Raw genomic sequence first — 9241 nt, 5'->3', positions numbered from 1 at the left:
CGCGGACGATGAGAGCGATGATGAGGACGATGATGATGTTCCCAGAGTGAGTCGGGCCTCCGGTTCTCTTTCATCTCGTGCGTTTCGGGTTATTTGTTAGCTTGTTTTTTTTTGTTTTGCACCAGGAGGATCACTACGCCCTGCTGGTGAAGGCCTGGGAAACCAAAGTGTTCCCGACGATTCGCCGGCGGTTCCGTAACGAGGCCGAGAGGAAGTCCGGCCTAGACCAGATCAAAGGAGCCCTGCAGCTCGGTAACCGGGGGAGGGGGTGGGGGGGGGAGTAGACCTCTGTGCAACGCAGAACCGTTAGATGAGAGCGGTTTCCGTTTCCGTCGGGTTACTGGTTGACATTTGGCTGAACGATGGTGCCCTCCGCAGGCATGGTCGACATCGCGCGGCAGACGGTGGAGTTCCTGTACGAAGAGAACGGCGGCATTCCTCGCGACCTCTACCTCCCCACCATCGAGGACATCAAGGACGAGGCCAACAAGTTCACCGTCGACAAAGTCCGGAAAGGTACGGTTCGCCCGGTTCGCCCGCGCCGCCCGACTCGCCGCGAACCCGAATGAAGGGGCGTGTTCTTCTCCACGCAGGCCTGACTGTGGTCATCCGCTGTCCCGACAGCAACAACGCCAACAGCACCACGGGGGGGCACGGCCCTCCCCAAGTTCGCCATCCGGGGCATGTTGAAGACGTTCGGCCTGCACGGCGTCGTCTTGGACGTGGACTCGGTGAGTTACACGACGTGCGTCTGGAACAGTCCTCCTCCTCCTCAGTGAAATCCCTAAGAAGCCACGCCCCCCGCCCCCCCCCAGGTGAACGAGCTGGTCCAGGTGGAGACCTACCTGCGCAGTGAGGGGGTGCTGGTGAGATACTGGTACCCCATCGAGACGCTGGAGCGGCCGCCGGCCGGCTCGCGGCGCACCGCCGCCAACGGCTTGGTGTCGCTGGACAGCAGCAACATCCAGATTCACAGGTAACGCGCAAACCCGCCGGCGTCCGGACCGGCGTCCGGACCGGCGCCCAGACTGAACGTGTCCCGCCGCAGGGAGCTGCTTCGCTGCGAGAGCGCCCTCGCCCGCCTCTACTGCCGGATGGCGCTGCTCAACGTCTTCGCCCCCAAGAGCCCGCACACCTTCACTCGTCTGTTCCACATTCCCGCCATCCGTGACATCACCTTGGAGCACCTGCAGCTGCTGTCCAATCAGCTGCTGGCTCCGCCTCTCCCCAGTGAGTATGCCGTTCGCAGGCGACGGAGCTCCGCCGGCGCCCCGTCGCCCTGACGACGCTCTCCTTGCAGACGGAACCATCGGCTGCAGGTCGATCCTCCTGGCTCAGTCGCCGCTTCACAACCTCCAGGGCCAGAGCTGCTCGCCGTCGGAGCTCTTCTACCAGGGCAACGCCCAGCCAATCAGGGAGTGGCTGACGGTCGCCATCACCCGCGCCCTGCACCAAGGCGAGGAGAGCCTGCTGGAGCTCACCAAGCAGATCTGCTGCTTCCTCCAGGTCGGCGCAGCGGTCCCTTTGGGGGGGGCTAACTTCATGTTTTAACGCTGTTCGCTAGCTTACCAAACATCTGTCCTCTCACACAAACGCGTAGAGGGCGTGTTCGATGTAACGTGTGCTAAAAGGATTACAGCCTTAAAACACGCTGTGTCCCAACTCTCTCCGCTTTGACAGAACGCCCCGGAGCAGTTCGCGTCGGAGGAGTTTCCCGTCACGGAGTCAAAGGTCAGCCTGGATGTCAGCTTTCCAGGCGCTGCATTTGTGATCGCGTCGTGCAAGGAGGGTCAGCTGGGCTGCCGCAAAGAGTGAGTTCCTCGGAGGCGTTCGGCGTTCCACCGCTCCGCTTCCTGCCCGGCAGTCGCTCGCCAACGTTAAACGTGTCCCCTGTCTGTCCCCTGTCTGTCCCCTGTCTGTCCCACGCCGTCAGTTCCAGCCTCTACAAGGCGCCGTGGGCTCGCGTCATGGTGTACGGCCTGGGCCACAAGGTGCGCCGGCACGGACAGCTGAACCTGACGGAGGCGGTGTGCTACCCGCTGGACGCCTCCCCCACCAACACGGGCCTCACGCCCCCCCCCACCACCAACCAGTACCCCGCCGTCATCATCCCCACCGATAAAGTGCACGTCAGGCTGGGTGGGTGTCTCTGACCAAAACCGGTTGAGGAGTGAAAAGCTGAAAGTTTATTCCTCGCCGTCTGGCTTCTTAGGGGTGGCCCCGCCTCCCGGCGCCGTTCTGGTGTTGCACTCGTTGCCCCTGGAGTTTCCTCTGGCCGCGGCGTTCGCCGAGCAGCTGCTGACGTGGCAGCTGGGGGAGGGCGGCGAGCGATCGGAGGACGAGTTGGACACCGTGCCGTCGTCTGTGTTGCTGCAGGTGGTGGAACTGCTGGGTAGGTCGGATCCGCGGCGGCGCCCCAGCGGGCGTCATTTAGAACCCGTTTGGCGTTTCTTAAAGTGTTCTTATCGTTTCAGGTGGTTTACTTTGGACCACTGATCTGGCTCCTTCCATCAAAGAACTCCTCTTCCATTTGCTCGCGGAGCTTCTGCGTAAGATCCACCATCTTGAGCGGCGCCGGAGCCCCGCCGGGCTCTCCAGCTCCATCGCTCTGCTCCTCAACCCCTGCCTCGCCGTCCTCGTGGCCCTGCAGACGGAGCTCCGGAAGCTCTACGACCGGGAGACTCAGGGATGGGCCGCCGGGGGGGGGGGCGGAGCCGGCGGCGCCGCGTTGGCGCTGGCGGCGGAGCAAAGCCGCTTTTCCACCTACTTCCACGCTTTGATGGAGGCGTGTCTGGCCGTGACGGAGGTGACGCTTCCCCTGAACGTCTGCGGCTCCACGGTGGGGGCCCTGTCCTCCACCAGCGCCCCCAACCTCAGCGACTCGTCTTCGTCTTCGTCGTCGTCCCCGGGACAGACGCCGCAGAGCCCCAGCCTGCTGTCCAAACGCAAGAAGGTGAAGATGAAGCGCGAGAGGGCGGCGGCCGCGGTGGTGGCGGCCGTCTCCGGGAAACGCGGCGGCGGCGGCGCCCGGCTGTCGGAGAGCGACGGCGCCCTGCTGAACATGGCGAGCAGCAAGCCCGAGGACATGCTGTGGTTCCACCGCTGCCTCACTCTCCTGATGATCCTGCGGCACCTCGCCAATAAGGACCCGCAGGGCGTGAGCGTGACCGGCGACGCCGTGACGGACGCCTGCCAGGCATTGGTCGGTCCCACCGCCCACGGCCGCCTCCTGGTGCTCTCGGGGATCCCCACGCACCTGGAGGAGGCCGCGGTTCGGAACGCCATCCGCCGGGCGTGCAACGCTCACGGGGGGCTCTTCAAAGACGAGGTCTTCATCCCTCTGCAGGAGGAGGAGCCAAAAAAGACCAAAGTTTCCAGCCCCCAGGGGGTCAAAGCGGCCCCCGAGAGTCCCGACAGCTCCAGCAGCGCCACTCCGGCGATGAGCGTGAGCGCCTCGGCGTCCACCAGCCAGACGTCCATCTGCAGCTCCTCCCAGGGGGGGGGCTCCCGCACCGCCAGCGAGCTGTCTGTCGATCAGGAGCTGTTGGCTGTTCCGCCTCCCGCCCCCGCCGCTGCGCAGCAGGGTCCCCACGACCCCCAGACCGTCTCTAGCCAGGAGAGTCTGGACACCTCGCTGTGCAGCACGGGAAGCCTGGGGAGTCTGGGCAGCCTGGGGGGGGAGCCCCCGGACGGCGGGGAAACCCTGTCGGCGTCGGACGGTGGCGCCGCGCACACGGTCACCTCGCTGGAGAGCCACGCCGTCGTGGCCCGGCCCATCAAGGGCTACGCCGTCATCGAGGTGGGTGTGGGAGGCCTTTATTCCGTTTGTTTGTCCCGAGGCCCCCCCCAAAAAAACCCCCTGTTTTTCCGTCTTCCCAGGTTCGCTCTCGGGCCAAAGTGGAAAAGATCCGCGCCAGCCTTTTCAACAGCAGCGACCTGATTGGTCTGTCCGGCCTGGAAGGAGAGGAGGAGCTGCTGGAGCTGAGCAACGAGGAGATCCTCACCGCCTCCAGCGTGAACCAAAGCCTGTTCGACACGCAGGGAAGCTCCGCCCTCGAGGACTACTTCCTGGACAAGTCGCTCAGAGGTTGCTGTTTGATCTCTCTCTCTTTATTGTTTTAACCCATCGATCGTTAAATCTCCGCCCCCTTTCCCCGTCCAAGGTGACAAGCTGCTTCCCGCGGCGCGAGACGTCCTCACAGACATTTTTAAGAGCTGCGTCCACTCGGAGCAGATGCTCAGCCTCACGCCGGCCAAGCCCGCCAAAGTGGCCGACATCTTCCTCAGCAAGGAGCAGATCAACGCTCAGACCCCGGGAAACCTGCTGCACACGTTCTTCACCAACGTCAGGCCCACGAAGAAAGTCCTGGAGGACCAGCTGACTCAGGTACGGGAGCGGGGAACGTCCCGAATGTTCCGAACGTCACTCGTTTATTATTCGTTTATTATTCGTTTGCGTCAGATCCTGAGGAAGTACGGGACGCCCAAACCCAACAAGAACAAATACAGCAAAGCGGGAAAAGAGCAGCACCAAGGGAAGGTGGTGAGCACCAAGAGGCCCATCACCAAACCCCCGACCAAGGAAAGGTCGGTGCTCAACAGCGTCAGGTGAGCGATCCACGCAGCCCCCCCCCCCCCACTCCCCCGAGGATGAAGCGCCAGGTGACGTCTGTCTGAGATTTGCTGATCTCTTTCCGCCGTCTCCGCCAGAACGGCGCTGAGCGAGAAGAAAGCGGTCCTGAAGCCAAAGTCCCCCGAGAAATCCAGAGCCGAGGACAAAGACGTGGAAAAATGTCCCGCCAAGAAAACCGAAGGTTGGTCGACAACGAGGCGCCGCGGCGTCTTCGGGTGAAGCGAAACTGTTAGTTTCTAAAGAGGCGCTGATCCACTAATCTCGGTTCGATCGATTCAATCCAATCAGGAATGCCGGATTATTATTGATATGATTATCTAAATGTATCTTTATACACCAAACCATGAATCCGAGATTTTGAGGAACGCGTTTTGAAGCTCCATCGACGGCAACGTTAACGACAATCCCAAAGTGATCCAGAATCCAGGATCTCTTCCGGATCATCACCGAAATGCAGTCGTCTGTTCCCGGTAGCGTTCCCAACATTCCCCCCGAATCTTTCATCAAGATCCAACTCCAGCCAGATAAAAACCCACAACCTCCTCGAGTCCACGTTTAAAAGCGCCTCACATTCCATCCCGTCTCCTCCTCCAGTCCCGGAGGAGAAGCACCTGACGCTGGAGGGCTTCCATAAATTCGCCGTTGACCGATCCAAGCAGGACATCCGGAGCGTCTGGAGGGCCATTCTAGCCTGCGGCTACGATCTCCACTTCGAAAGGTGAGACGCGATCCCGTCGCCGGGAGACAAACACCCAAACGGACGGAGGGACGGACGGCGGGCTCGTGGTCAACGCTTCGGACGTCTCTGCTCCAGGTGCACCTGCGTCGACACCCGCCACGCCCAGAAGGCCTGCAGGAAGTGGAGCCTGGAGCTGGACGTGGCGTTGGTCCAGTACGTCAACAGGCTCTGCCGCCACCTGGCCATCACGCCGGCGAGGCTCCACCCCCACGAGGTTTACCTGGACTCCAGCGACGTGGCCGATCCTCGCGTGGCGTGCCTGCTCAGTGCGTAGCGTTTTCTGCCTCGGCGAGCGGCGCCCGCTTCCCCGCGTGACGCTTCTGCTCCTCCCCCCCCCCCTCAGACGTGCCCGTGGAGAGCCTGCGCCTCCGCTTCGCTCTGCTCCAGTCCCTCAACAACACGCTGGAGGGCTTCTTCCTGCCGCTGGTGGAGCTGAGGCAGACGCTGACCTATCAGAACAGCATCGCCGCCTTGATCTGCGAGGCCAAAGGTGAGCAGGCCCCGCCCCTGCGAGCCTGACCTCGCCAGTAACCCCCCCCTCCTCTTCCTCCGCTGGGTTCCAGGTCTGGTGTTCTACGACACGAAGGTCACGGTGATGAACAGGGTGCTGAACGCCACGGTGCAGCGGACGGCTGACCACGCCGCTCCAGAGATTACCCTGGACCCTCTGGAGATGGTGGGAGGTACGCCTTTCGTCTCGCCGCTCGCCCCCCCCGTTTCTTCCTCCTTCTCAGACGTTTCCCGCCGTGTTCTCCCGCAGGCGAGATCAGGTCGTCAGAGAACACGTATTTCTGCCAGGCCGCTCGCCAGCTGTCTTGCGTGCCGTCGTCCCAGCTGTGCGTGAAGCTGGCGAGCGGCGGCGACCCCACCTACGCCTTCAACATCCGATTCACCGGCGAGGAAGTTCACGGAACAAGTCAGGCGTTCTCTTTTTTTACTCCGTTGGTAAATGTTTTGGAAAACGCCAACCTGACGCCGCTCTGTTGACTCCTCCTCCTCCAGGCGGCTCCTTCCGCCATTTCCTGTGGCAGGTGTGCAAGGAGCTACAGAGCTCCGCCCTCTCCCTGCTGCTGCCCTGCCCCAGCGCCGCCGCCAACCGGAACAAGGTGAGGGTTACCCGCGGCGATGCGTCCCGCCTGTGATTGGCTCGAACCACAGATGTGATGTCATCGTCTTTCGGGGGGGGGGGTGTCGTTCGCCAGGTTTAATCTGGTTTCCCGTCCCTGCTGCTGGTCTCGGCTAAAATTTAGACTAACTGATCTGAAATCAGCAGCGGCGCGACGGTCCATCGGGCGTCTCGGCGTCAAACGCCAGGCGGTCGCCGTCCAGGGATCAGCGGAGACGTTTTCCTTCCTTCCACGTTAGCTCAGATTTTTACGCCGTGAAAGCCGCTCACGGTTTTCCTATGTTGCTTCCGGAGGGACGATGAGATAAGAAGACTTCCTGCGTGTCGCTCCTCGCCACACACGTCCCTGATGTCCTGCCCCCCCCCCCTCCTTCCCAGGGGAAGTACATCCTGACTCCCTGCCCCATCAGCTACGCAGAGGAGCAGCTGCTGCACTTCTTCGGGCAGCTGCTGGGAATAGCCATCCGCGCAGACGTTCCCCTTCCCATGGACCTCCTGGGCTCCTTCTGGAAGGGTCTGGTCGGCGAGCCGCTCGATGGCGAGCGGGACCTGCAGGAGGCCGACGTTCTCACCTACAACTACGTGAAGAAGTTCGAGAGCGTAAGGGACCGCCGGAGAGTCGCTCCTCCTGCCGGAGACCCTTCTAGACGACTGTAACGCGACTCCTCTGCTCCCGCCCCCCCCGCAGGTGAGCGACGAGGCGGAGCTGGAGGCCCTGTGCGCCGAGATCTCCTCCTTGCACCACTCGGGAGAAAGCCCCGACTCCCCCAGCCGGCCCTGCTGCACCTTCACCTACGTCGCGGTGACGGGGGAGGAGGTGGAGCTGTGTCAGGGAGGTCGAGGCCTCGCCGTCACGTAAGACAAACTGCCTTCCTGTCGGTTGTCGACGGAAACGGCCCGACTCGCCCCGACTTGGCCCGGTACCTGATCGTATCTGTCCGCGTTTAAGGTGGGAAAATAAGGACGTGTACGCGCGGACGGTGCGGCGCCTTCGTCTGAGGGAGCTGCAGAACGTGGAGTGCATGACGGCGGTGCGAGCCGGACTCAGCTCCATCATCCCCCTGCAGCTGCTCACCATGCTCCTCCCCCTGGAGGTGGAGCTGCGCACCTGCGGGCTCCCTTACATCAACCTGGAGTTCCTCAAGGTGAGGAACATTCCCGACACGGCGCCAATTTGGAATTATTTTGTTTTCCTTTTTTTATTAAGATAGACATGCGTGTGTGTGTGTGCGCCGCCCCCCCCCCCCCCGTAGGCGCACACCATGTACCAGGTGGGCCTGATGGAGACCGACCAGCACATCGAGTTCTTCTGGGCCGCCCTGGAGATGTTCACTCAAGAGGAGCTCTGCAAGTTCATCAAGTTCGCCTGCAACCAGGAGCGCGTGCCGTTCACCTGCCCCTGCAAGGACGGCGGCCCCGACACCGCCCACGTGCCCCCGTACCCGATGAAGATCGCCCCTCCCGACGGGGCAGCAGGTAAACGGCTCGCTAACGCTCCCGACGGCGTCCGCGTCTCCTGGCTCATCTTTGTTCTCAGCTAAACTTCTGCTCACGCTAGCTCATTAGCCTGCAGCGTAACCGGGACGGTTGGTGGGCGTGTCGTCTCACGGCGTCCCGCTTCTCGTCCCCCCCCCCCCCCCCCTCGCAGGTCAAGCGGACTCGCGCTACATCCGCGTGGAGACCTGCATGTTCATGGTGAAGCTGCCCCAGTACGCGTCTCTGGACGCGATGCTGGAGAAGCTGCGATACGCCATCCACTACCGCGAGGACCCCCTGAGCGGCTGACCGGACACGACGACCCCCCCCCCGCCGCCTTCCTGGGCGTGAGCAGGCCACAGCTCCGCCTCCTCCGCTGCGTTTGGTTTCATCCCCCCCCCCCCCTGAGTTAGCTGTTAGCGCTTCGCATGTTTACGCTTCATTTCATGTAACGTTTATGTTTTACGAGGAATTCAGGGACGGTGATCTGAAACGGCGCCGATGCCGTTCATAAGCGTCCGTTCTGGTTTGCACTGAGTTTGAGACGGGTTTTCCGTTTCAGTCGAGTTCTGTGAATTTTACCGTAGTGGGTCAGAGCAGCGCTTTACGGGTTGCGGGTTCAGTTCCTGATTTCTGAACCCTTGTTTTTATTTACCCCTCAGTATTGAGTATCTGCTCTGAGCTGCTCGTATCTGTGAGGGCAACAGACGAGCCTGTTACCCTTGCCTCCGGGGGGGGGGGGTTCCGTAACAAACGTTACCGAACGCCACACGTTCCGTAACGTTTGTTACGGAACGTGTGGCGTTTCCTAAATTCCAGCAGGACGATGTGAATAAATGCTATGCGGGATGCTAGTTTAGAATATGAGCTAAAGGCTATTTGATGGACGAGAGGCTATTTAAAGGGGCGGTTCACCCTGAAAAGCGCAAACCTTTGACGTTTACGTGCCGTTTATCCGTCGACATGTCGGATAATTTAACTTCTTGAGTATTCCTGGAGGAAATCGGGAATCTGCTCGTTGGAAGAAGAATTCACGCGAATAGTTTCGTCCACAGACCGTCGTTGGCTAGTTGGGGAAGCTGATCTCTCTGTTCCCTGTGCAACGGCGTCATGCCGTGTGACGTCACAGGAAAGAGACGCTGACACCGTAAGAGGGACACGTGTGTGTGTGTGTGGGTGGGGGTGGGGGGTGGGGGGGGGGGCTGTCCCTTTAAGTGATGTAAAAATGTATCATCGAGTTCTGGAAACCTGTGAAAATAAGATGAGC

General features: G+C 61.4%; 1 protein-coding gene across 1 annotated transcript in view; it reads left to right on the top strand.

Moving 5' to 3' along the window:
• LOC137918181 (probable E3 ubiquitin-protein ligase HECTD4) overlaps nucleotides 1-8283 on the top strand; it is a 23623-nt gene extending 15340 nt beyond the window's left edge. The window contains 27 exon segments of the mRNA XM_068760937.1: nucleotides 2-46; nucleotides 126-252; nucleotides 379-516; nucleotides 594-646; nucleotides 648-731; nucleotides 816-976; nucleotides 1049-1230; nucleotides 1301-1506; nucleotides 1681-1811; nucleotides 1934-2139; nucleotides 2213-2392; nucleotides 2475-3799; nucleotides 3880-4087; nucleotides 4164-4387; nucleotides 4463-4608; nucleotides 4711-4814; nucleotides 5228-5351; nucleotides 5448-5638; nucleotides 5716-5862; nucleotides 5936-6055; nucleotides 6133-6288; nucleotides 6375-6478; nucleotides 6877-7098; nucleotides 7187-7353; nucleotides 7448-7643; nucleotides 7752-7974; nucleotides 8147-8283. Coding sequence (XP_068617038.1) covers nucleotides 2-46; nucleotides 126-252; nucleotides 379-516; nucleotides 594-646; nucleotides 648-731; nucleotides 816-976; nucleotides 1049-1230; nucleotides 1301-1506; nucleotides 1681-1811; nucleotides 1934-2139; nucleotides 2213-2392; nucleotides 2475-3799; nucleotides 3880-4087; nucleotides 4164-4387; nucleotides 4463-4608; nucleotides 4711-4814; nucleotides 5228-5351; nucleotides 5448-5638; nucleotides 5716-5862; nucleotides 5936-6055; nucleotides 6133-6288; nucleotides 6375-6478; nucleotides 6877-7098; nucleotides 7187-7353; nucleotides 7448-7643; nucleotides 7752-7974; nucleotides 8147-8283 — 5307 coding nt within the window.
• The last annotated feature ends 958 nt before the right edge of the window (nucleotides 8284-9241 follow it).

This window comes from Brachionichthys hirsutus, chromosome 4 (genome assembly GCF_040956055.1).
Source record: "Brachionichthys hirsutus isolate HB-005 chromosome 4, CSIRO-AGI_Bhir_v1, whole genome shotgun sequence".
Lineage (NCBI taxonomy): Eukaryota > Metazoa > Chordata > Actinopteri > Lophiiformes > Brachionichthyidae > Brachionichthys > Brachionichthys hirsutus.
The sequence above is the reverse complement of the archived record's forward strand: the minus strand, read 5'-3'. Positions and strand labels throughout refer to the sequence as shown.